Source organism: Mobula birostris, chromosome 11 (genome assembly GCF_030028105.1).
Source record: "Mobula birostris isolate sMobBir1 chromosome 11, sMobBir1.hap1, whole genome shotgun sequence".
In the NCBI taxonomy this organism is placed as follows: Eukaryota; Metazoa; Chordata; class Chondrichthyes; order Myliobatiformes; family Myliobatidae; genus Mobula; species Mobula birostris.
Window position 1 is genome coordinate 60,137,787 of NC_092380.1, and position 27,475 is coordinate 60,165,261.

At 43.0% G+C, this 27,475-nt stretch overlaps 1 protein-coding gene across 1 annotated transcript in view; it reads left to right on the forward strand.

Moving 5' to 3' along the window:
• The window catches only part of ptprja (protein tyrosine phosphatase receptor type Ja), a 261,500-nt gene that overhangs the window by 144,656 nt on the left and 89,369 nt on the right, over positions 1–27,475 (forward strand). Inside the window, exons 10-15 of the mRNA XM_072272290.1 lie at positions 148–420; positions 1,386–1,652; positions 3,702–3,968; positions 15,479–15,751; positions 16,244–16,516; positions 17,418–17,684. Coding sequence (XP_072128391.1) covers positions 148–420; positions 1,386–1,652; positions 3,702–3,968; positions 15,479–15,751; positions 16,244–16,516; positions 17,418–17,684 — 1,620 coding nt within the window. The remainder of the gene's footprint in view (positions 1–147; positions 421–1,385; positions 1,653–3,701; positions 3,969–15,478; positions 15,752–16,243; positions 16,517–17,417; positions 17,685–27,475) is intronic.

Genomic DNA, 27,475 nt, shown 5'->3' on the forward strand with positions numbered 1-27,475 from the left:
AAACACGATTCAATACTTGGATAACATTCTCATCTGCTGAGATGTTTCTATGTTCCTATTCTGTGATGAACATTACTTACCTTACACCACATTAAGTTCTGTGTCTGAATCCTCCTGGAAAATCACATCATTTCTTTCATCTCACAGAACCTGTACAGACACCAGAAGCAAACATCAGTGTTAGCAGCAATGGGACAGTGGATAGATTGTTTGTGTCCTGGATTCCACCACCTGGAAAGGTGGAGGTGTTCTTTATCACTCTTCAAGATGTAAAAAACACGTCAGTACAAAAAGTCAACAGTACAAATTCCACATCTGTAATTTTCACCGAACTTCGACCTGGTCGAGTGTACAACGTCACAGTGATTACAAGCAGTGGACCTTTCAATGTTACCTCTGCCAATGTACAGGGTATAACAGGTATGTTCCAACTGCGAAGAACACTTTTAATTGAATTTGTCTTTTGAATTAGAAATGATGAATGTGGAACACATTCTTAAGCATCAATTGCCAAGTTTGGTATGTGAAATCACCATGATTGAGGAATTGGTTCTCCAGCGTTTCACTAACATTGATTGTTTGACCCAGGTTCAACATTTAATTATTGGGGATGGGGATGTTGCCCAAGAAGAACAAGTCTAAAATGTTGAAATTTTTTTTACTATCCTGTGATATCCCATATCACTTGACACTCAATGAAGTACTTTTGAGGTTTAATTATTAATGTAATGTCAGAAAGTTTAAATTTTCTACATTAAATTTACTAAAAGCTGGTTATCAGTGAGATATCTTACTGAGTATTTTAATAAGGAATATCATCTTTTTAATTTATGTAGGTACGGTATCTTGTAGTGCAATTGAACGTATTGATTCAGTTGGTTTTAAGTTAATTACAGTACTCATTATTTACTGTATTGTCTAAAGATGGCTTTAGGTTGAAACTGCCAAGCCTTGTTTTATTTGAATCTCAACAAATAAAACAAATATACACAAAGAGTCGATGTTAATCTGCATCAAAGGTTAGAGTATTGACAATTGACTGCAATTAACATTTCTGTCATGTCCACTCTCACAATATTTCCATGTTTCCATCTGCCTGATTTTTTATCCTGATACCAGCCTTTCATCTCAGTCGCCTTAAGTTGTGCCGCACTTTTAAGGAAAATAATTTTGAAAAATACTTCAAAACATTTGGGAAATTTTTAGCAGCTGACTCCTGCTGAAATTATACAGTATATTTTCCTCTACTCTGATCCTCAAGTGGTGTTTCATATCGCAAAGTGTGTCCAATCGAGAAATAATAACCAAGAATTTCAAAAGCTCAAAAGAAATCTCTGTATATTGGTGCTAATCACAACAACTGTACACTTTCTTTCCTCATTCAGTTCCAAGCCCACCTGGTACTATCCAGGTGTTGAACTTCAGTACCAATTTCATCTCATTAAACTGGGGAGCACCTGCTGATATGGATGATGGAAGTTACTCCTTCAACATAACCTACAGTGACAGTTCTTCTACAAGGTCTATTGTCGAACAGTCAAGCTTCATCACAATTTCACACCTTAATTCTGCTACAGAATACACAATTTCCGTGACCACCCTAGGACCCAGAAACCTGTCGAGTCGCATTGAGGAGATCAATCACATGACACGTAAGTGTAGTAAGAAATGTCTATGTTTTCATGTTTCCAACTTGATTCTTAAAATGCTTAACTATATACTTAGAATGTTAAAGCTTTGGCATAGGTGTGTAAAACAGTTTCAAAGTAAATAAAAGTTAACAATGCTACAGTTTATTCTATAAATAACTTACTAAGTTCAGCCCTTCACTCATATAACATCAATTTGAGAATTCCTTTGTCATTCTCACTATTCTGTTCATTGTCTCTGTTACCAATGTTTGTCTGATGAGTTATGGATCTAGTCTGATCAAGTCTCTTTTGCTTGAATCAGGGTACTAGTACTGTATTAAATACTGAAAGAGACACAAGACTGAAGCTGTAAAATAAGGGTTGCCACTGGAATACAATTCAAAAACCAGACATAAAGAATTGAAAATCTAAGAAATAAGAGCAGTCCATCAGAATCTTTCTGTCAAATCTGCCACTACATTCATCAAAACAAACTACATGTTCCCAATATCCCAGTTGTAATGCCAGGGAATTGTGTTCTATATCTCAATTATAACTGATTTCTTTTCATTCCCCTCTAGATGTTGTTCTCTGTTTCTATAACCTTCACACAAGCATTTTTCTACCTTGATATTTAACTTGACAAGTAGTACATTGGCTGATGGAGAGATCTTAACGTAGTCAGCAGGACGTTTCATTGCTTGCATTTCACCAGATGCCATGAGATTTCTTGGGTCCTCTGTCAGTGCTAAGGATGCACAAGGTTACACTCTCTGGAAGATGTGTCACCTCCAATAATGAAATGTTCCTGCCATTTGGCTGCTACATAGAGTAGCTGAGAACTGAGAGCCTGCAGTGTTATCTTCTGAGAATGACTGAGTTCCTTTGTGGATTTGGTATCTCTTCTAATTTTGCTAATGTTAGTGAAGACAAATTAGCAAGTCAAGTTGGACTGGACTTAATTTGTTTTTATCATACATGAATTTAATGCTATTATCAATCTGCATGGTCTGTCTGTTTCTCTTTCTTGCTTATCATGCTAGTTTGTATCAACCAAGTGACCTGCTGTACATTTAAGTCAAGCACATTGCTGCAGATCCAGAACTGCACATTGTCCAAATTGTGTACCAATGCAGAACTCTTTCCTAATGGGGCATTATTCTGGTTTAGTGTTAAATCAGGATGCTGCGTGATCATCAATACTGATGCTGGTTTTATTTTATTCCAAAATATATATAATCATCATATTTTCATTTAAAAAAACACTTTCGGAACTGAATTCTGTTTGCCAAATCATCAGTCCATACACCTGGATTATACATCCAGTAACCCAACCACATTTGTTTATGTTATGTTATTCCCCTCTGAATTACTTAAAAATCCACAGAAGTGAATTAAAACAAGTACAAGAGTTAACTGACCATCACCTTTTCATGGTCAGCTAAGAATGGTCATTTCAGCAATGCCACATTCTCCAGATGAAGATTTCTTGTAATTATCTGATATTTTTTACTTGCATGTCAAACGTTGACACTTGCAGTTAACTTTAAATTAAAGTTAAATAAATGCAGGAAATACTGGGCAGGTCAGGCAGCATCTGTGAAGAGATTAAAAGAGATAGGGTGAGTCAGTCCCAAGAGTTAAAGTCATTTACAGCATCTTTTGTAAGCCAGCAGGAGATTATACCTTTAATAAAACCCAACTCATTCTCTGATATCTGAGTCAGTTTGCACCAATCCTTCCATGGAGTTTGCATCATTGCCTAATTGGGCAGGAAACCTGAGAAAAGTCCCCTTAAATTTTCAGATCTTTTAAGCAAGAACGTCCGCAAAACCATTTTCTCTTGGCCCCCATCTGAATAACTTAGTTTCAATTCCCCCCTCTTTTTTTAAGCTTTCATTATTTCTTGCAAATTTAATTGTCTTTTCTTCTCATTGGTCGCAACCCAGATTCACAAAACATATTTAACATAAAAATTTATGATTAAGTTTTTCAAAGGCATAATTAATAAATCAAAGCAAAATTCTGTGTAGGAGAGAATAATTTGCTCTATTTTTTAATCCCACACAGTTCCCACTGCTCCTGGAGCTATCACTGTGACCACCTTCAGCATTAGTTGCATCTCATTAAACTGGGGTGCACCTTCAGATCTGGAAGATGGAAGTTATTCCTTCAATGTCACTTACGATAGTGGTTCTGCAAAAATGTCAGAAACAGTAAATACAACTTCAACAGTAATTTTGAACCTTACTTCTGGAACCAACTACACCATTTCTGTGGCCACTGTTGTTCGGGGAAATATATTGAGTGACGTTGTATCAATATCTCAGTTCACCCGTAAGTGAAAGATCCATTCTCAATTCCAAAGAGCAATTTAGAAATAAACACCTTGATTTTATTCTTCTGCTTTCATATTCAGTCCACCACAATTCTCTCATTCCAGATATTGCTGTATAAGGTCCTGTGGAGTGGATTGACGAAAATATTTTAACATTTTAGTGTAAAGTGTCCAGAAACCGCTGTTCTGTTCATTGTCTCTGTTACCAATGTTTGTCTGATGAGTTACGGATCATGTCTGATCAAGTCTCTTTTGCTTGAATCACGGATCTAGTATTAAACACTGAAAGAGACACATCAATGAAACTGTAAAATAAGGGGTGCCACTGGAATACAATGTGTATCCTTGGCCATTAAGCTCTCAGCTATCATCTTGATTCACTATGCATACAACATCATACATGCCAATCTATAACTGTGCTACAAATTCACCTACCTTATTCCATATACTGCACTCATTCAAATATTTCACCTTCAGTCCTGCAATAATCCTTTTTGATTTTGCCCACTTCTTACATTGCAACTTATCCTATTGACTGCAATTTTGCCCTTTCAACAGTCTCTCCTCACAAGAAATTGCCTCTGTTTGTAAACCAGCTACCTCATCTTCAGCACTATCTTCTGCCTTTCCTACGATATTTCTTGCATTGAAATATACGCAACTCAGTACAATAGCCACACCGTGCTCAAACCTTTGATTCCTAACTTTGTCTGAGGTCTTACCAACATCTGCTTCCGCTAACTGTTCTGGCACTATGATTCCCATCCACATGCAGCATGAACGAAACTTCCTCTCCAATTCTGGTGCAAACCATCCCTTGTGTACAGGTTCCACCTTCCCTGAAAGAGAGCCCAATGATCCTAAATTCTTATGCCCTCCCTCCTACACCAACTCCTCAGCCATGTACTGAACCGTATAATCTTCCTAGTTCTGGCCTCACAAGCACGTGGTACGGGTAGCAATCCTGAGATCACTGACAATAACATTGTCGTTGGCCAATCCAAGATGGTGATGAATTGTCATATAGGAGAGAGATTGAAAATCTGGATGATTGGTACCACAACACAACCTCTCCCTTCATGACAGCAAGACCAAAGAGCTGATTATTCACTACAGGAGGAACAAACCGGAAGTCTGTCAGCCAGTCCTCATGGAAGGGTCAGATATGGAGAAGGTCAAAATCTTTAGACACCGCAGTGTTATCATTTCAGGGGATCTGTCCTGTGCCCTGTACAGAAGTGCTATTACAAAGATGGCACAGCAATGTCTACTTTCTTATGAACTTACGTTGATTTGGCGTGCCATCTAAAACCTGGCCAAGCTTCAATAGATGTGCAGTTAATAGTATATTTAGTGGTGGCACGATGGCCTGATAGAGAAGTTGCAGAGCCTGGGCCTCTGCACCTCCCTCTGCAATTGGATCCTTGTCTTCCTAACTGGAATACCATATTCTGTGCGGATTGGTGATAACATATCCTCATCGCTGACGATCAACACTAGTGGACCTCGGGGATGTGTGCTTAGCCCACTGCTCTACTCTCTGTATACACATGGCTGTGTGGCAAGGCATAGTACAAATACCATCTACAAATTTGCTGATGATACAACCAGTGTTGGTAGAATCTCAGGTTGTGACAAGAGGGCGTACAGGAGTGAGATATGCTAACTAGTGGAATGGTGCCGCAGCAACAACCTGGCACTCAGCCTCAGTAAGACGAAAGATTGTGGACTTTGGGAAGGGTAAGTGTCATGATCCGGTCCGTGAAGTCCGCATTCTGGTTCACGGTCCGGTTCATGGACTCAGGATTCTGGGTCTTCCAGCTGACCCTTGTTTGAGTTAATCATAGGCACCTGATTCCTATCTTGGGGCTAAGAATATAAGTAGTCTTGGGGTTAAGAATATAAGTAGTTTTGGGGTTGAGTGTGAGGTGCTGGTTTGTCTTGTCAAGATTCCCTGGGAGCAACCTGCCGGAATGCTAGAGCGGCCACTTGCCACCCTTAGGTCGCATTAGAGAACCATCACTTCATGGAGCCATGCTGTCGGTAGAGCCGTCTTTGCGGTATGGATTTGATTGTTTCCAGGGCCAGCTGACTGGCTGCCAGCCACTCCGAACTAGGTAGGAATCCAGTTGTTTCCGTAGCCAGCTGAGGTTGCTGGCCAAACTGCGACTCAGAGCAACCTGGATGCAGAGAAGGAACTGTCTGTTGTTCTTCGATGTTTGTCTCTTCTTGTCCTCAACTCCGTGGGGTAAGTGAGGCCGTTTTGCCGTTGCCCTGTGGGGGGGATCTGTCTTGTCTTATCTTTGCCTCTGTTGGGTAAGACTGGCCGTTCTGCCGTTACTCAACAGGTGGACCTGTCCCACCTTGGTGTGGAGATAAAGTTGAGTCCTAGCTTGTTTTAGGATAAGTCCCAGCTCTATGTCTATGTACTGTCCAGTCTCGTGTTAGTGTCAGGTTAAAGATGAGTCTCGGCTTTTCGATGGATAAGTCCCGGCTCTATGTTGATGTACAGTTCCTAGTCTGTCTCTGAGCTCCAGCCTCCGTGTTATCAGCCTCCTCATTCCAAGAACCCAAGCCTCGACGATCCCGCAGCCAAGCTCCAAGACCCCAAGCCTCGACAATCCAGCAGCCAAGCTCCAAGAACCCAAACCTCGACAATCCCGCAGCCAAGTTCCAAGAACCCAAGCCAAGCTCCAAGAACCCAAGCCTCGAAGATCCCACGCCAAGCTCCAAGAACACAAGCCTCCATACCAAGACCCCAGCATGCAGCCAAGCTCAAGACCCAAGACCCCAGCCTGCAGCTAAGCTCAAGACCCAAGACCCAAGACCTCAGCCTGCAGCCAAGCTCAAGACCCAAGACCCAAGCCTGCAGCCAAGCTCAAGGACCAACACCTCAGCCTGTAGCCAAGCTCAAGACCCAAGACCCCAGCCTCAAGCCTCAAGAGCAAAGACCCAACCTGCCTCCAAGCTCAGGCCTCTGGACCCCAGCTACATCCTGTCCTGAAGCCATGTCATGTCCTTGTCTGGTTCCAGGGTCCAAGCCCGAGGCAAGACCCAGGTTCTGGGTCCTAGTCCAGTTTTGTGCTCGGAGTCAAAGCCTTGTCTCCTAGTCCATGTTTTCTAGTCCTAGTCCCACATTTCCTAGCCCAAGTCTGCGTCCTTGTCCCTGCTCCTGGTCTGAATCCTGTCACGTCCCTACTCTAGTAAAGTCCTGTTCCTTGTACTTCAGTGTCTGTGTCTCGCATTTGGGTCCGTTCCCAGCACCCCACTGTGACAGTAAGACAAAGGAACACATATATAATCCTCATAGAGGGATCAGAAGTGGAGAGAGTGAGCAGCTTCAAGTTCCCGGGCGTCAAGGTCTCTGAGGATCTAACCTGGTCCCAACATATTGATGTATGACAGGGTAAGGGTAAGACAGCGGCTATACTTTATTAGGAGTTTGAAAAGATTTGGCATGTCAACAAATACACTCAAAAACTTCTATAGTTGTACCGTGGAGAGCATTCTGATAGACTGCATCACTGTCTGGTATGGAGGGGCTACTGCACAGGACTGAAAGAAGCTGCAGAAGGTTGTAAATCTAGTCAGCTCCATCTTGGGCACTAGCCTACAAACTACCCAGGACATCTTTAGGGACTGGTGTCTCAGAAAGGCAGCATCCATTATTAACGACCTCCAGAACCCAGGGTAGGCCCTTTTGGATTAGATTAGATTACATTACATTCAACTTTATTGTCATTGTGCCGAGTATAGATGCAAAGCCAGTGAAATGCATTTAGCATCTGACCAGAAATGCAAAGAATAGTGTTATTTAAAAAATAACTGCAAATAAAAAAAGTGCTACAGCACACAAATATAAAAGTACTGAGACAGTACAATATGGATACCATACTGCTTAGCGCTGTGATGAGAGGTTCAACAGTGTCACAGCCGCAGGGAAGAAGCTCTTCCTGTGCCTGCTGGTGCAGGGAGCGGAGGCTCCTGTAGTGCCTAGCGGATAGGAGGAGAGTAAAAAGTCCATGGTTAGGGTGAGATGCATTCCTGCTAATGCTTTTCGCCCTGCCCAGGCAGCGTTTATGATAGATGTTCTCAATGGTGGGCAATTGGGTGCCGATAATCTGTTCAATGTTACCATCAGGTCAGAGATACAGAAGCCTGCAGGCACACACTCAGTGATTCAAGAACAGCTTCTTCCCCTCTGCCATCCGATTCCTAAATGGACATTGAAGCTTTGGACACTACCTCACTTTTTTTAAACAGTATTTCTGATCTTGCACATTTTTTAAAAAATCTATTCAACACACATAATTGATTTACTTTTTTATTTATTATGTTTTATTTTACTTATTTATTTCTCTCTGTCTGATAGATTATGTATTCCATTGAACTGCTGCTGCTAAGTTAACAAATTTCACGTCACATACCAGTGATAATAAACCTGATTCTGATTCTGATTCTGATTCTGATATGGAAACAGCAATGCCCTAGAACAGAAAAGCCCACAAAAAGTATTGGATACAGCCCAGTACATTTCTGGTAAAGCCATATCTCCACCTTTGAGCACATCTACATAGAGATCTGTTGTAAGAAAGCAGCAGAGGGTTTCACTCACTCACCTTCTCTTGCCCCATCACTGAATCGTTTTCACAACCTATTGGCTCACTTTCAAGTGCTCCTCATCTCATGTTCTCAATACTTATTGTTTAGTTATTTATTATTCTTGTTTGTTTTCTCTTTGTGTATTTGCACTGTTTGTTGTCTTTTGCACATTAGTGTTTGTCCATCTTGTTGGGTGCAGTCTTTCATTGATTCTACTGAGTTTCTTTGCACTTACTGTGAATGCCTGCAGGAAAATTAATCTCAGGATAATCTGTGACACATGTGTATTGTGACAATAAATTTACTTGGAACTTTGATTTTCTTAATACCTATAAAAAAAATCAATCCCTGTCTTGAATAACACAGCAATGACATTCAGAAGGTAAAGTATGGTTTCCTGTTCCTTGTTAGTACCACTCATATTGAAAGAGCAGCAAGTTACTGTTCTGGAAACCTGCTTACTGCTGGGTCAAAGTTAACTGAGCACTTAGCACATGGCTTATACCTAAACGAAGGTAGATAGTAGACTTTTTCCTAAGACCTGTTTCTCCAGTTTTGCCATTGTTTGCAAGAGAAGGTTCGTAAAAGGTCCAAAGGAATGTTGACATGCTCTCTCCACTTTCTTGACATTTCATGGAATCAGTATGAGAGGCCTGATACTGCCCAAGGCATTTTTCGGTGCCAATCCAAGCACCCTCCTACATGTTCCCTTACTTGGGGGCGCATTCCACTGATAGTTAGTATGACTAACTGAATTCAACTCTGAGACTAAAAGCCTCTCTTCCCTCTTCTGCTGACAGCTCCGAATTATGACATTTCCCCCACGCTCCTCTATTAACCTGCTTTCTTCCTGGAGTTGATGCTTCACTGGATTATGCACAATGGGCCACCAGGATGTTTTTCATCGTCTCCTGATCAAGAGCTTCAGAAGATTGAATGTGACATGAAGTTTCATATCAAGGCCTTTTCCTTGCTATTTTCAAAAACCAAAAATTTACAAAACAAAGTAAATTTATTACAAAGCACATATATGTCACCATTACAAACCTGAGATTCAATTTCTTGTGGGCAATTACAGTAAGTACAAGAAAAACAATAATATCAATGAAAGACCTCTCCCAACAAGGTGGACAACAACCAATGAGACAAAAATTACAAATTGCAAGTACAAAAATAAAGAGGAAAAAATAGTCATAAAAATAGAAATATAGAAGCAATACATATTGAGAACATGAACAGAAGTGTCCTTGATATTGAGTGTATAGTTTATTCGGACATTTCACTGATGAAGTGGAGTGAAACTATCCCCTTTGGTTCAAGAGCCTGATGGTTGAGGCTAATAAATGCTCTTGAACTGGTGGTTGAGATCCTGAAGCTCCTGCACCTTCCTAGTGGCAGCAATGAGATGAGAGCATGGCCTGGATGCTGTGGGTCCATGATGATAGTTACTGCTTTCCTGTGACAGTGCTATGTATAGATGTGCTCAATACTGGAGAGATCTTTCCCATGATGGACTGGGCCATATCTACTACTTCTGGAGGATTCTCCTTCCAATAGCTTTGGTGTTTCCATACCAGGCTATGATGCAACCTCACAAAATACTCTCCAACACACACTTGTAGAAGTTTGTGAAAGTTTTGTATGACGTTGAATCTTCACAAACATCAAGAAAATAAACGTGCTGCAGTACTTTGTTCATAATGGTTAAACCCAGGAAAGCTTGATAACTCCAAGAAATATAAAGACTCTGACCCTCTCCACCTCTGATCTCCATTGAGGATTGACTCATAGACCTCTGGTTTCTTCCTGAAATAAAAAACAATCATCTCCTTGGCCTTGCTGATATTGAGTGAGAGGTTATTGCTGTGCCAGCACTCTCCAGATTTTCAATCCCCCTCCTATAAGCTGATTTGTTTCCACTTTTGATTCAGCCTATGACAGTGATTAGATTGGCAAATGTAAATATGGCACTGGAGTTCTGCTTAGTCTCACACTCATAAAGAAGTAGAGTAGGAGGTTCAGCACACAGTCTTGAAGTGTACTTGTTTTGATGAAGATTATGGAGGAGATGTTGTTGCCAAATCAAACTAACTGGGGTCTGCAAGTGAAGACATCAGAACATCTAGGGAGAAAAAGGAAACTCCCTTGGTGTTCTTACAGTAAGCTTGATCTACATAAGTTTAACTCAGCACAAAGCGTGCCTCTTGCCTGTAGATGCATGCCACTCAATTGAAGGTTGATAAAAATGAAGTGGTACTAAATTGGGATGGATGCAATTCACCAGATCTCGGACATGCTCTCTCCACTGATGCTTATACTTACCAGCCAAACTAGTGATCAATTCCAGCAATCGAAGCTGGATGTAGATGCTTCCATGTAAATGGAAGCGAAGGTAAAAAATGTAATATGTCTTAAATTGTGAAAGCTCACCCTGGCCCACCTTATTAAATCATGATATATTTCTGGCACTGATCAACAGAGTTCTCGTAGAAGAGATGTTCCTAGTAACCTTTTCCAGTATTACTTTTACAGATTGCCTGGGGTTGGTGGGGGCACATGGGGAAGTTCCATCACCTTTTGAATTTACAATTAGCGATATGGTTAACCTGTACTTTCACAAAACTGCTTGTGAACCAAGGCACATAGATCAAGGCACGACTGCACATACAGGTGTATGTCAGCCAGTTAGAACAGCAAGAAGAGTTTAAAAGGAGACGGCTATTTCTTCAGCAGTTTGTTCGAGGCACGACTGCACAAACGCATGGACATCAGCTGTTTAGAACAGCAAGAAGAGTTTAAAGGAGACAGCTTTATAGATCAGACACCGGAGAGGCGGGCGACAGAGCAGGGGGAGACAGAGTAGGGGGGCTTTGGCTCAACAGGGTCAAAGGATAACGGGACGAGGCAAGTTAGGTTACCTGTGTAGAATACAGACTGGAAGTATGTGGGTGTGGCCAGTGTTCTGTGCTTGGTGTCAGATGTGGGAAGTCCGGGTGACTCCCAGTCTCCCAAATGGCCACATCTGTGCCAGGTGCATTGAGCTGCAGCTCCTTAAGGACTGCATTGGGGAACTGGAGATGCAGCTCGATGACCTTCGTTTGGTCAGGGAGAGTGAGGAGGTGATAGAGAACAACTATAAGCAAGTAGTCACACCAGGGCCTCGGGAAACAGGTAAGTGGGTAACAGTCAGGAGAGGGAAGGGCAAGAGTCAGATGCTAGGGACTACCCCTGTGGCTGTCCCCCTCAACAATAAGTACTACTGTTTGAGTACTGTTTGGGGGGGGGGAGGACGGCCTACCTGGGGGAAGCAACAATGGCCATGCCTCTAGCACAGAGTCTGGCCCTGTGGCTCAGAAGGGTAGGGAAAGGAAGAGGATGTCAGCAGTGATAGGGGACTCTATAGTTAGGAGGTCAGATAGGCAATTCTGTGGACACAGGAAAGATACGCAGACTGTAGTTTGCCTCCCAGGTGCCAAGGTTTGGGATGTTTCTGATCACATCCACGAAATCCTGAAGTGGGAAGGTGAACAGCCAGAGGTCATGGTACATATTGGTGCCAATGACATAGATAGGAAAAAGGAGGATGTACTGAAAACAAACTACAAGGGGTTAGGAAGGAAGTTGAGAAGCAGGACCTCAAAGGTAGTAATCTCAGGTTTACTGCCTGTGTCATGTGACAGTGAGTATAGGAATAGAATGAGGTGGAGGATAAATGCGTGGCTGAGGGATTGGAGCAGGGGGCAGAGATTCAGATTTCTGGTCATTGGGACCTCTTTTGGGGCAGGTGTGACCTGTACAAAAAGGACGGGTTGCACTTGAATCCCAGGGGAAACAATATCCTGGTGGGGAGGTTTGCTACAGCTATTGGAGAGAGTTTAAACTGGAATTGCTGGGGGATATAATCCTAACTGAAGGGACGGAGGAAAGGGCAGTTGGCTCACAAATAGAGAAAGATTAGAGGCAGTGCAAGAGGGAGGATAGGCAGGTGATAAAGAAGGGACGCGCTCAGACCGATGGTTTGAGATGTGCCTGTTTTAATGCAAGGAGTATTATGAACAAAGCAGATGAGTTTAAAGCATGGATCAGTACTTGAAGCTATGATGTTGTGGCCATTACAGAGACTTGGATGCTCAGGGGCAGGAATGGTTACTTAGAGTTCCAGGCTTTAGATGTTTCAGAAAGGACAGGGAGGGAGGCAAAAGACGTGGAGGTTGTGGCACTGCTGATCAGAGATAGTGTCACAGCTGCAGAAAAGGAGAAGTCATGGACGGATTCTCTACGGGGTCTCTGTGAGTGGAAGTTAGGAACATGAAGAGGTCAATAACTATACGAGGTGATTTTTTATAGACCACCTAATAGTAACAGAGACATCGTGGAGCAGAGAGGGAGACAGATTCTGGAAAGGTGTAATCATAACAGGGTTGTCATGGTGGGAGATTTTAATTTCCCAAGTGTTGATTGGCATCTCCCTAGAGCAAGGGGTTTAGATAGCGTGGACTTTGTTAGGTTTGTTCAGGAAGGTTTCTTGATGCAATATGTAGATAAGCTGACGAGGAGAAGCTGTACTTGATCTAGTATTGGGAAATGAATCTGGTCAGGTGTCAGATCACTCAGTGGGATAGCATTTTGGAGATAGTGATCACAATTCTCTCTCCTTTACCATAGCATTGGAGAGGGATAGGAACAGACATCAGGAAAGTGTTGAATTGGAGTAAGGGGAAATATGAGGCTATCAGGCAGGAACTTGGAACCATAAATTGGGAACAGATGTTCTCAGGGAAATGTATGGCAGGAATGTGGCAAATGTTCAGGGGATATTTGCGTTGAATTCTGCATAGGTACATTCCAATGTGACGGAACGGACAGTATGGTACAGGAAGCATGGTGTACAAAGGCTGTTGTAAATCTAGTCAAGAAGAAAAGAAAAGTTTAGGAAAGGTTCAAAAAACTAGATAATGATAGAATCTTGAAGATTATAAGGCTAGCAGAAAGGAGTTTAAGAACAAAATCAGGAGAGCCAGAAGGGGCCATGAGAAGGCCTTGGTGGACAGAAGTACAGAAAACCCCAAAGCATTCTACAAGTATGTGAAGATAGAGCAGTAGATGTAGTGTATATGGATTTCAGCAAGACATTTGATAAGGTACCCCATGCAAGGCTTATTGAGAAAGTAAGGAGACATGGGATACAAGGGGACATTGCTTTGTGGATTCAGAATTGGCTTGCCCACAGAAGACAAAGAGGGGTTGTAGACGGGTCATATTATGCATGGAGGCTGGTGACCAGTGGTGTACTTCAGGGGACTGTTCTGAGACCCTTACTCTTCGTGATTTTTCTAAGTGACCTGGATGAAGATGTGGAGGGATGGGTTAGTAAATTTGCTGGTGACACATAGATTGGGGTGTTGTGGATAGTGTGGAGGGCTGTCAGAGGTTACAGCGGGATATCGATAAGATGAAAACTGGTCTGAGAAGTGGTAGATGGAGTTCAACGCAGATAAATGTGAGGTGGTTCATTTTGGTAGATCAAATATGACGGCAGAATATAGTATTAATGGTAAGACTCTTGGCAGTGTGAAGGATCAGAGGGATCTTGGGATCCAAGTCCACAGGACACTCAAAGCTGCTACACAGGTTGACTCTGTGGTTAAGAAAGCATAGGGTGCATTGGCCTTCATCAATCATGGGATTGAGTTTAGGAGCTGAGAGGTAATGCTGCAGCTCTATAGGACCATGGTCAGACCCCACTTGGAGAGCTGTGCTCAGTTCTGGTCGCCTCCCTATCAGAAGGCTGGGAACAATAGACAGGGTGCAGAAGAGATTTACAAGGATGTTGCCTGGATTGGGGAGCATGCCTTACGAGAATATGTTGAGAGGACTCGGCCTCTTCTCCTTGGAGCAACGGAGGATGAAAGGTGACCTGATAGATGATGAGAGATATTGATTGTATGAATGGTCAGAACCTTTTTCCCAGTTCTGAAATGGCTAGCATGAGAGTGCACAGTTTTAAGGTGCTTGGAAGTAGGTACAGAGGAGATGACAGGAGTAAGTTTTTTACACAGAGGGTGGTGAGTGCGTGGAATGTTCCGCCGGCGACAGTTGTTTAGGAGGATACAATAGAGTCTTTTAAGAGACTCCTGGATAGGTATATCGAGCTTAGAAAAACAGAGGGCGAAGGGTAAGCCTTGTTAATTTCTAAGGTAGGGACATGTTCGGCACACCTTTGTGAGGTGAAGGGCCTGTATTGTGCTGTTGGCTTTCTATGTTTTCTAGTATAGTCTCTGTCTTTCAGGAACATTACTACGGCCGTGGTACAGAAAGTAGCTAAGAAGAGCATTAGTTGTGCAGTACAGGTATGCCTTTAAATGATAGCTTTTGTGATCATAGTTCAGAATCAGAATCAGGGTTATTGTCTCTGACATGTGTTGTAAAACTTGTTGTTTTACACAGCAATACAGTTGAAGACATAAAAAATACTATAAATTCCAATAAAAATAAAATCAATGAATAGTACAAAAGAGGAATAGGGAGGTTGTGTTCGTGGATTCTTGGACCATTCAGAAATCTGATGCTGAAAGGGTCGAAGCTGTTTCTGGAAACTTTAGGGTGTGACTTCAGGCTCCTGCAACTCCTTACTGATGGTGGTAATGAAAAAAGGTCATTTGCAAAGGTTAATGTCCTTAATGATGGATGCTGCCATTTGAAGCACAGCCTTTTGAAGATGTCATCAATGCTGGGGAGTCTAGTGCCCATGAAAATGGGTTTGGAAACAGAAGTACGATGAAGACTTACCACCATCTGTTTTACATCAGCCATCAAGTATGAGCTATTCTCAGTTCATAAAATATATTTGTCAAAAGTAATTGGTTTTCAAAGATAATCAACAAAATTAACTTATGTCCCCCAACAGAACCAAACGTAGTGAAAAGCCTACAAGTTGACGATGTTGGCACCAACTCCATAACACTGAATTGGAAGCAACCAATAGGATATAAAGATGACTATCGCTATCTGGTAGTGACAGAAGATAGTTCAGAACCTACCAATACCATTCAAAATGAAACTGTAAAATTTGAAAATGCCACTGTGAGCAATCTGATCGCTGGAACCAATAACACATTCACTGTTATCACACTTGTAGCAAGTGTCCAGTCTGATTCCAGAGAAGTATCCAGCTACACAAGTAAGTACCGCAGAAGGTATCATCTCTCTATAGTAAATTATATAAATAATTCATTTCCACTGAAGAACCCAAAAGCAAATTTCTGAACACCACCACTCAATCTACAGAAAATGTGAGTCACTTTAACTTCTGGCCCATTCCTGCTCTGGGCTCTCACTCTTTCATTTCTTACACTATTACAGTGAAGCTCAAAGATAGTTTGAGGAAAAGCAGTTCATCTTTCACTTTGACCTCAGTTGTTCTCTCCACAGATGCTGCTTAATCTGTTGCAATTTTCTGATTTTGTTTCTATCAGGTTTTAAGCTTTATTAATTATACAATACTTGTAATTCCTCCTCATCAGTTCAAACACGATTCAATACTTGGATAACACTCTCATCTGCTGAGATATTTCTATGTTCCTATTCTGTGATGAACATTACTTACCTTACACCACATTACATTTGGTGCCTGAATCCTCCTGGAAAATCCCATCATTTTTTTATCCCACAGAACCCATACGGATACCAGAAGCAAACATCAGTGTTAGCAGCAATGGGACAGTGGATAGATTGTTTGTGTCCTGGATTCCACCACCTGGAAAGGTGGAGGTGTTCTTTATCACTCTTCAAGATGTAAAAAACACGTCAGTACAAAAAGTCAACAGTACAAATTCCAATTCTGTAATTTTCACCGATCTTCAACCTGGTCGAGTGTACAATGTCACAGTGATTACAAGCAGTGGACCTTTCAATGTTACCTCTGCCAATGTACAGGGTATAACAGGTATGTGCAAAGTGTGAGGATCTCTTTTAATTGAATTTGTCTTTTGTATTAGAAATGATGAATGTGGAACACATTCTTAAGCACCAGTTGCCAAGTTTGGGATGTGAAATCACTATGATTGAGGAATTGGTTCTCCAGCGTTTCACTAACATGGATTGTTTGACCCAGGTTCAACATTTAATTATTGGGGGCCATAACACTTGACACCCAATGAAATACTTTTGAGGTTTAATTATTAACATAATGTCAGGAAGTTTCAATTTTCTACACTAAATTTACTAAAAGCTGGTTATCAGTGAGGTTTTTTACTTGGTATTTTAATAAGGAATATCAGCTTTTTAATTTATGTAGGTACGGTTTCCTGTAGTGCAATTGAACACATTGATTCATTTGGTTTTAAGTTGATTACAGTACTCATTATTTACTGTGTTGTCTGAAGATGGTTCTTAAGTTGAAACTGCTAAACCTTGTTTTATTTGAATCTCAACAAATAAAACAAATTTCCACAAGGAATCAGACATTAATCTGCATCAAAGGTTAGAGTATTGACAATCGACTGCAATTAACATTTATCATGTCCACTCTCACAATATTTCTATGTTTCCATCTGCCTGATTTGTTATTCTGATACCAGCCTATTGTCTCAGCCACCTTAAGTTGTTGCCGCACTTTTAAGGAAAATAACATTGACAAATATTTCAAAACATTTGGGAAATTTTTAGCAGCTGACTCCTGCTGAAATTATACAGTATATTTTCCTCTACTCTGATCCTCAAGTAGTGTTTCATATCGCAAAGTGTGGCCAATCAAGAAATAATAACCAAGAATATCAAAAGCTCAAAAGAAATCTCTGTATATTGGTGTTAATCACAACAACTGTACACTTTCTTTCCTCGTTCAGTTCCAAGCCCACCTGGTACTATCCAGGTGTTGAACTTCAGTACCAATTTCATCTCATTAAACTGGGGAGCACCTGCTGATATGGATGATGGAAGTTACTCCTTCGACATAACCTACAGTGATGGTTCTTCTACAAGGTCTATTGTCGAACAGTCAAGCTTCACCACAATTTCAAATCTTAGCTCTGCAACAGAATACACAATTTCCGTGGCCACCCTTGGACCTAGAAACCTGTCGAGTGGCATTGAGGAGATCAATCACATGACACGTAAGTGTAGTAAGAAATGTCTATGTTTTCATGTTTCCAACTTGATTCTTAAAACAAGAGCACTTTGTAAATTATTGCTTTCCTCGAGAAAATTCTTTACTATATACTTGGAATGTTAAAGCTTTGGCATAGGTGTAAAACAGTTTAAATGTAAATAAAAGTTAACAATGCTACAGTTTGTTCAATAAATAACTTACTAGGTTCAACTCTTCATTTGTATTACATTAATTTGAGAATTCCTTTCTCATTCTTACTATTCTGTTCATTGTCTCTGTTACCAATGTTTGTCTGATGATTTACAGATCTAGTCTGATCAAGTTTCTTTTGCTTGAATCAGGGTACTAGTATTAAATACTGAAAGAGACACATGAAAGAAACTGTAAAATAAGGGTTGCCACTGGAATACAATGTGTATCCTTGGCCATTAAGCTCTCAGCTATCATCTTGATTCACTATGCATACAACATCATACATGCCAATCTATAACTGTGCTACAAATTCACCTACCTTATTCCATATACTGCACTCATTCAAATATTTCACCTTCAGTCCTGCAATAACCCTTTTTGATTTTGTCCACTTTTTACATTGCAACTTATCCTATTGACTGCCATTTTGCCCTTTCAACAGTCTCTCCTCACAAGAAATTGCCTCTGTTTGTAAACCAGCTACCTTATCTTTGGCACTATCATCTGCCTTTCCTACAATATTTCTTGCATTGAAATATACGAAACTCAGTACAGTAGCCACACCATGCTCAAACTTTTGATTCCTAACTTTGTCTGAGGTCTTACCAACATCTGTTTCCACTAACTGTTCTGACACTATGATTCCCATCCACATGCAACTCTAGTTTAAACCCCACCATGCAGCATGAACAAAACTTCCCTTCCAGTTCTGGTGCAAACCATCCCTTGTGTACAGGTCCCACCTTCCCTGAAAGAGAGCCCAATGATCCTAAATTCTTATGCCCTCCCTCCTACACCAACTCCTCAGCCATGTATTGAACTGTATAATCTTCCTAGTTCTGGCCTCACAAGCACGTGGTACGGGTAGCAATCCTGAGATCACTGACAATAACGTTGTCGTTGGCCAATCAAAGTCGGTGATGAATTGTCATATAGGAGAGAGATTGAAAATCTGGATGATTGGTACCACAACACAACCTCTCACTTCATGACAGCAAGACCAAAGAGCTGATTATTCACTATAGGAGGAACAAACCAGAAGTCTGTCAGCCAGTCCACATGGAAGGGTCTGATATGGAGAAGGTCAAAATCTTTAAACACCGCACTGCTATCATTTCAGGGGATCTGTCCTGTACCCTGTACATAAGTGCTATTACAGAGATGGCACAGCAATGTCTCTACTCCTCTTATGAATATACGTTGATTTGGCATGCCATCTAAAACTTGGCCAAGCTTCAATAGATGTGCAGTTAATAGTATATTTCGTGGTGGCACGATGGCCTGATTGAAAAGTTGCAGAGCCTGGGCCTCTGTACCTCCCTCTGCAATTGGGTCCTCGACTTCCTAACCGGAAGACCATAGTCTGTGCGGATTGGTGATAACATATCCTCCTCGTTGACGATCAACACTAGTGCACCTCGGGGATGTGTGCTTAGCCCACTGCTCTACTCTCTGTATACACATGGCTATGTGGCTAGGCATAGCACAAATACCCTCTACAAGTTTGCTGGTGATACAACCATTGTTGGTAGAATCTCAGGTTGTGACAAGCAGGCATACCAGAGTGAGATATGCTAACTAGTGGAATGGTGCCGCAACAACAACCTGGCACTCAATGTCAGTAAGGCGAAAGATTGTGGACTTTGGGAAGGGTAAGTGACATGGTCTGGTCCATGAAGTCCGCATTCCAGTTCACGGTCCGGTCCGTGGACTCAGGAGTCTGGGTCTTCCAGCTGACCCTTGTTTGAGTTAATCATAGACACCTGATTCCCATCTTGGAGCTTGGAAAATAAGTAGGTTGGGGTTGAGTGTGAGGTGCTGGTTTGTCTTGTCAAGATTCCCTGGGAGCAACCTGCTGGAATGCTAGAGCGGCCACTTGCCACCTTTAGGCCGCGTTAGAGAGCCATCACTTCATGGAGCCATGCTGTCGGTAGAGTCATCTTTGCGGCATGGATTTGGTTGTTTCCAGGGCCAGCTGACTGGCTGCCAACCACTCCGAGCTAGGTAGGGATCTGGCTGTTTCCATAGCCAGCTGAGGTTGCTGGCCATACTGCGACTCAGAGCAACCTCGATGTAGAGAAGGAACTGTCTGTTGTTCTTTGGTGTTTGTCTCTTCTTGTCCTCACCTCCGTGGGGTAAGTCAGGCTGTTTTGCCTTTGCCCTGCGGGGAGATCTGTCTTGTCCTTGCCTCTGTGGGGTAAGTGAGGCCATTCTGCCGTCACCCTGCGGGGTGTCCTGTCTTGTCTTGTCCTCACCTCCGTGGGGTGTCAGGCCATTTTGCCGTTGCCCTGCGGGGGGACCTGTCTTCTCTTGTCTTTGCTTCTGATGGGTAAGTCTGCCCGTTCTGCCATTACCCAACAGGTGGACCTGTCCCACCTTGGTGTGGAGATAAAGTTGAGTCCCGGCTTGTTTTAGGATAAGTCCCAGATCTATGTCTATGTACTATCCAGTCTCGTGTTAGTGTCATGTTAAAGATGAATCCTGGCTTTTCGATGGATAAGTCCTGGCTCTATGTTGATGTACAGTTCCCAGTCTGTCTCTGAGCTCCAGCCTCCGAGTTATCAGCCTCCTCATTCCAAGAACCCTAGCCTCGACGATCCCGCAGCCAAGCTCCAAGAACCCAAGCCTCGAGGATCCCAAGCCAAGCTCCAAGAATCTAAGCCTTGAGGATCCCAAGCCAAGCTCCAAGAACCCAAGCCTCGACGATCCCAAGCCAAGCTCCCAGCCTGAAGCCAAGCTCAAGACCCAAGTCCCAAGACCCCAGCCTGCAGCCAAGCTCAAGACACAAGAACCAAGACCCCAGCCTGCAGACAAGCTAAAGACACAAGACCCCAGACTGCAGCCAAGCTCAAGACCCAAGACCCCAGTCTCAAGCCTCAAGAGCAAAGACCCCAGCCTGTCTGCAAGCTCAGGCCTCTGGACCCAAGCCACATCCTGTCCTGAAGCCATGTCATGTCCTTGTCTGGTTCTCGGGTCCGAGCCCGAGGCAAGACCCAGGTTCTGGGTCTTTGTCCAGTCTCAGGCTCAGAGTCGAAGCCTTGTTTCCTAGTCCATGTTTTCTAGTTCTGGTCCCACTTTCCCTCACCCAAGTCTGCGTTCTTGTCCCTGCTCCTGGTCTGAATCCTGTCACGTCCCCACTCTAGTCAAGTCCTGTTCGTTGTACTTCAGTGTCTGTGTCTCGCATTTGGGTCTGTTCCCAGCACCCCACTGTGACAGTAAGACAAAGGAACACAAACTAATCCTCATTGAGGGATCAGAAGTGGAGAGAGTGAGCAGCTTCAAGTTCCTGGGCGTCAAGATCTCTGAGGATCTAACCTGGTCCCAACATATTGATGTAGTCACAAAGAGGGTAAGACAGCGGCTATACTTTATTAGGAGTTTGAAGGGATTTGGCATGTCAACAAATACACTCAAAAGCATCTATAGTTGTACCATGGAGAGCATTCTGACAGGCTGCATCACTGTCTGGTATGGAGGGGCTACTGCACAGGACCGAAAGAAGCTGCAGAAGGTTGTAAATCTAGTCAGCTCCATCTTGGGCACTAGCCTACAAACTACCCAGGACATCGTTAGGGAGCGGTTCTCAGAAAGGCAGCATCCTTTATTAAGGACCTCCAGAACCTAGGGTATGCCCTCTTAGATTAGATTAGATTAGATTAGCTTCAACTTCATTGTCATTGTGCCAAGTACAGATACAAAGTCAATGAAATGCATTTAGCATCTGACCAGAAATGCAAAGAATAGTGTTATTTACAAAATAACTGCAAATAAAAAAAGTGCTACAGCACACAAATATGAAGGTATTGAGACAGTACAATACAGATGCAATACTGCTTAGCGCTGTGATGAGAGATTCAGCAGTATCACAACCTCAGGGAAGAAGCTCTTCCTGTGCCTGCTGGTGCAGGAGCGGAAGCTCCTGTAGTGCCTAGCGGATGGGAGGAGAGTAAAAAGTCCATGGTTAGGGTGAGATGCATCCCTGATAATGCGTTTTGCCCTGCCCAGGCAGCGTTTATGGTAGATGTTCTCAATGGTGGGCAACTGGGTGCCAATAATCCGCTCAATGTTACCATCATGTCAGAGATACAGAAGTCTGAAGGCACACACGCAGCGATTCAAGAACAGCTTCTTCCCCTCTGCCATCTGATTCCTAAATGGACATTGAAGCTTTGGACACTACCTCACTTTTTTTTTAAACAGTATTTCTGTTTTTGCACATTTTTTAAAAAATCTAGCACTCTCCAGATTTTCAATCTCCCTCCTATAAACTGATTTGTTTCCACTTTTGATTCAGCCTATGACAGTGATTAGATTGGCAAATGTAAATATGGCACTGGAGTTCTGCTTAGTCTCACACTCATAAAGAAGTAGAGTAGGAGGTTAAGCACACAATCTTGAAGTGTACCTGTTTTGATGGAGATTATGGAGGAGATGTTGTTGCCAAATCAAACTAACTGGGGTCTGCAAGTGAGGACATCAGAACATCTAGGGAGAAAAAGGAAACTCCCTTGGTGTTCTTACAGTAAGCTTGATCTACATAAGTTTAACTCAGCACAAAGCGTGCCTTTTGCCTGTAGATGCATGCCACTCAATTGAAGGTTGATAAAAATGAAGTGGTACTAAATTGGGATGGATGCAATTCACCAGATCTCAGACATGCTCTCTCCGCTGATGCTTATACTTACCAGCCAAGCTAGTGATCAATTCCAGCAATCGAAGCTGGATGTAGATGCTTCCATGTGAATGGAAGCAAAGGTAAGAAAAGTAATATGTCTTATATTGTGAAAGTTGGCCTTGGCCCACCTTATTAAATCATGATATATTTCTGGCACTGATCAACAGAGATGTTGCAGCAGAGAAGTTCCAAGTAACTTTTTCCAGTATTACTTTTACGGATTGCCTGGGGTTGGTGGGGGCACATGAGGAAGTTCCATCACCTTTGCATTTATAATTAGAGATATGGTTAACCTGTACTTTCACGAAACTGTTTGTGAACCAAGGCACATAGATCAAGGCACGACTGCACAAGCGCATGGACGTCAGCCAGTTAGAACAGTCAGAAGAGTTTAAAGGAGACAGCTTTATAGAGCAGACACCAGAGAAGCGGGCGACAGAGCAGAGGGAGACAGAGAAGGGGGGCTTTGGCTCAACGGGGTCAAGGGATAACAGGTCAAGGTGAGGTAGGTTACCTGTGTAGATTACAGACTGGAAGTCTGTGGGTTAGGCCAGTGTTCTGTGCTTGGTGTCAGATGTGGGAAGTCCGGGTGACACCCAGCCTCCCAAACGGCCACATCTGTGCCAGGTGCATTGAGCTGCAGCTCCTTAAGGACTGCATTAGGGAACTGGAGATGCAGCTCGATGACCTTCGTTTGGTCAGGGAGAGTGAGGAGGTGATAGAGAGCAGCTATAAGCAAGTAGTCACACCGGGGCCTTGGCAGACAGGTAAGTGGGTAACAGTCAGGAGACAGAAGGGCAACAGTTAGATGCTAGAGAGTACCCTGTGGCTATCGCCCTTAACAATAAGTACTCTTGTTTGAGTACTGTTGGCGGTGGGGGGGGGGGAGCGGCCTACCTGGGGGAAGCAACAGTGGCCGTGCCTCTAGCACAGAGTCTGGCCCTGTGGCTCAGAAGGGTAGGGAAAGGAAGAGGATGTCAGCAGTGATAGGGGACTCGACAGTTAGGGGGTCAGACAGGCAATTCTGTGGACACAGGAAAGATACGCGGACAGTAGTTTGCCTCCCAGGTGACAGGGTTTGGGATGTTTTTGATCGCGTCCACGAATTCCTGAAGTGGGAAAGTGAACAGCCAGAGGTCATGGGTACATATTGGTGCCAATGACATAGGTAGGAAAAGGGAGGAGGTCCTGAAAACAAACTACAGGGAATTAGGAAGGAAGTTGAGAAGCAGGACCTCAAAGAAGAGGAGTCAGTAGAACGTGTAGTTCTGAGTTGCAGGAAGTATGGGATACAGAGAGAGATGATGAGAAATAAATTAAGGGAGTTGGGGATGCAGGAATTCACATTAAAAGGGTTGCTGGGCATGGGTGAGAGAGCACAAGTCCGGGTATTTTTAGCGTTTTTAAGGGGTACAGGGGTTTTTTATAGAATATGACGAATAAACAGAAATAGGATACTAGGGTGGTCAAAGATGGGAGGGTGAAGTGTAGGTTTGTATATATGTGTGTGTGTGTGTGTGTGTGTGTGTGATTGGGTGAAGGGATTTAGAATGTATGTCTAGTGCACATTCTGGAGCAGAGGGTGGCGGTAATGCACCATTAAGCTGGATGCCAAACGCCGTAAAACAAGATATAGACAGACAGACAGGACCTCAAAGGTAGTAATCTCAGGTTTACTGCCTGTGTCACGTGACAGTGAGTATAGGAATAGAATGAGGTGGAGGATAAATGCGTGGCTGAGGGATTGGAGCAGTGGGCAGAGTTCAGATTTCTGGATCATTGGGACCTCTTTTGGGGCAGGTGTGACCTGTACAAAAAGGACGGGTTGCACTTGAATCCCAGGGGAAACAATATCCTGGTGGGGAGGTTTGCTACAGCTATTGGAGAGAGTTTAAACTGGAATTGCTGGGGGGTGGGATCCTAACTGAAGGGACGGAGGAAGAGGCAGTTGGCTCACAAATAGAGAAAGATTAGAGGCAGTGCAAGAGGGAGGATAGGCAAGTGATAGAGAAGGGACGCGCTCAGACCAATGGTTTGAGATGTGCCTGTTTTAATGCAAGGAGTATTACGAATAAAGCGGATGAGCTTAAAGCATGGATCAGTACTTGAAGCTATGATGTTGTGGCCATTACAGAGACTTGGATGCTCAGGGCAGGAATGGTTACTTAGAGTTCCAGGCTTTAGATGTTTCAGAAAGGACAGGGAGGGAGGCAAAAGACGTGGGGGTTGCGGCACTGCTGATCAGAGATAGTGTCACAGCTGCGGAAAAGGAGAAGTCATGGAGGGATTCTCTATAGGGTCTCTGTGAGTGGAAGTTAGGAACATGAAGAGGTCAATAACTATACGGGGTGATTTTTTATAGACCACCTAATAGTAGCAGAGACATCGTGGAGCAGAGAGGGAGACAGACTCTGGAAAGGTGTAATCATAACAGGGTTGTCATGGTGGGAGATTTTAATTTTCCAAATATTGATTGGGATCTCCCTAGAGCAAGGGGTTTAGATAGTGTGGACTTTGTTAGGTTTGTTCAGGAAGGTTTCTTGATGCAATATGTAGATAAGCCGACAAGAGGAGAGGCTGTACTTGATCTAGTATTGTGAAATGAATCTGGTCAGGTGTCAGATCTCTCAGTGGGATAGTATTTTGGAGATAGTGATCACAATTCTCTCTCCTTTACCATAGCATTGGAGAGTGATAGGAACAGACATTAGGAAAGCATTTAATTGGAGTAAGGGGAAATATGAGGTTATCAGGCAGGAACTTGGAACCATAAATTGGGAACAGATGTCCTCAGGGAAATGTATGGCAGAAATGTGGCAAATGTTCCGGGTATATTTGCGTTGAGTTCTGCGTATGTACGTTCCAATGTGACGGAACAGATAGTGGGGTACGGGAAGCATGGTGTACAAAGGCTGTTGTAAATCTCGTCAAGTAAAAAAGGAAAGCTTTGGAAAGGTTCAAAAATCTAGATAATGATAGAATCTTGAAGATTATAAGGCTAGCAGGAAGGAGCTTAAGAACAAAATCAGGAGAGCCAGAAGGGGCCATGAGAAGACCTTAACAGACAGAAAACCCAAAGCATTCTACAAGGGGAAGACATGAGAGAATAGGACTAATCAAGTGTGACTGTGGAAAAGTGTGTATGGAACCAGACGAGATAGCACAGGAATTTAATGAACACTTCGCTTCAGTATTCTCTATGGAAAAGGATCTTGACGATTGTAGGGATGACTTACAGCAGACTGAAAAGCTTGTGCATATTGATATTAAGAAAGAGGATGTGCTGGAACTTTTGGAAAACATCAAGTTGGATAAGTCACCGGGACCAGACGAGATGTACCCCAGGCTACTGTGGGAGGCAAGAGACGAGATTGCTGAGCCTCTGGCGATGATCTTTGCATCATCAATGGGGATGGGAGAGGTTCCAGAGGATTGGAGGGTTATGTTGTTTCCTTATTCAAGAAAGGGAGTAGAGATAGCCCAGGAAATTATAGACCAGTGAGTCTTATTTCAGTAGTGGAGAGTTGATGGAAAAGATCTTGAGAGGCAGGATTTATGAACATTTGGAGAGGCATAATATGATTAGGAATAGTCAGCATGGCTTTGTCAAAGGCAGGTCGTGCCTTACGAGTCTGATTGAATTTTTTGAGGATGTGTCTAAACATATTGATGAAGGTAGAGCAGTAGATGTAGTGTAAATGGATTTCAGCAAGGCATTTGATAAGGTACCCCATGCCAGGCTTATTGAGAAAGTAAAGAGACATGTGATCCAAGGGGACATTGCTTCATGAATTCAGAATTGGCTTGCCCACAGAAGGCAAAGGGCGGTTGTAGACGGGTCATATTATGCATGGAGGCTGGTGACCAGTGGTGTGCCTCAGGGATCTGTTCTGGGACCCTTACTCTTCGTGATTTTTCTAAATGACCAGGATGAAGTGGAGGGATGGTTTAGTAAATTTGCTGGTGACACATAGATTGGGGTGTTGTGGATAGTGTGGAGGGCTGTCAGAGGTTACAGAGGGAAATCGATAAGATGAAAACTGGTCTGAGAAGTGGTAGATGGAGTTCAACGCAGATAAGTGTGAGGTGGTTCATTTTGGTAGATCAAATATGATGGCAGAATATAGTATTTATGGGAAGACTCCTGGCAGTGTGAAGGATCAGAGGGATCTTGGGATCCAAGTCCACAGGACACTCAAAGCTGCTACACAGGTTGACTCTGTGGTTAAGAAAGCATATGGCGCATTGGCCTTCATTAATCATGGGATTGAGTTTAGGAACTGAGAGGTAATGTTGCAGCTCTATAGGACCCTGGTCAGACCCCACTTGGAGTGCTGGTCACCTCACTATCAGAAGGATGGAAACCATAGAAAGGGTGCAGAGGAGATTTACAAGGATCTTGCCTGGATTGGGGAGCATGCCTTATGAAAATATGTTGAGTGGACACGGCCTCTTCTCCTTGGAGCGACGGAGGATGAAAGGTGACCTGATAGAGGTGTATAAGATGATGAGAGATATCGATTGTATGAATAGTCAGAACCTTTTTCCCAGTTCTGAAATGGCTAGCATGAGAGTGCACAGTTTTGAGGTGCTTGGAAGTAGGTACAGAGGAGATGACAGGAGTAAGTTTTTAACACAGAAGTTGGTGAGTGTGTGGAATGTTCCGCCGGCAATGGTGGTGGAGGAGGATACAATAGATCCTTTGAAGAGACTCCTAGATAGGTATATGGAGCTTAGAAAAACAGAGGGCGATAGGTAAGCCTTGGTTATTTCTAAGGTAGGGACATGTTCGGCACAGCTTTGTGAGGTGAAGGGCCTGTATTGTGCTGTTGGCTTTCTATGTTTTCTAGTATAGCCTCTGTCTTTCAGGAACATTACTACGGCCATGGTACAGAATGTAGCTAAGAAGAGCATTAGTTGTGCAGTAC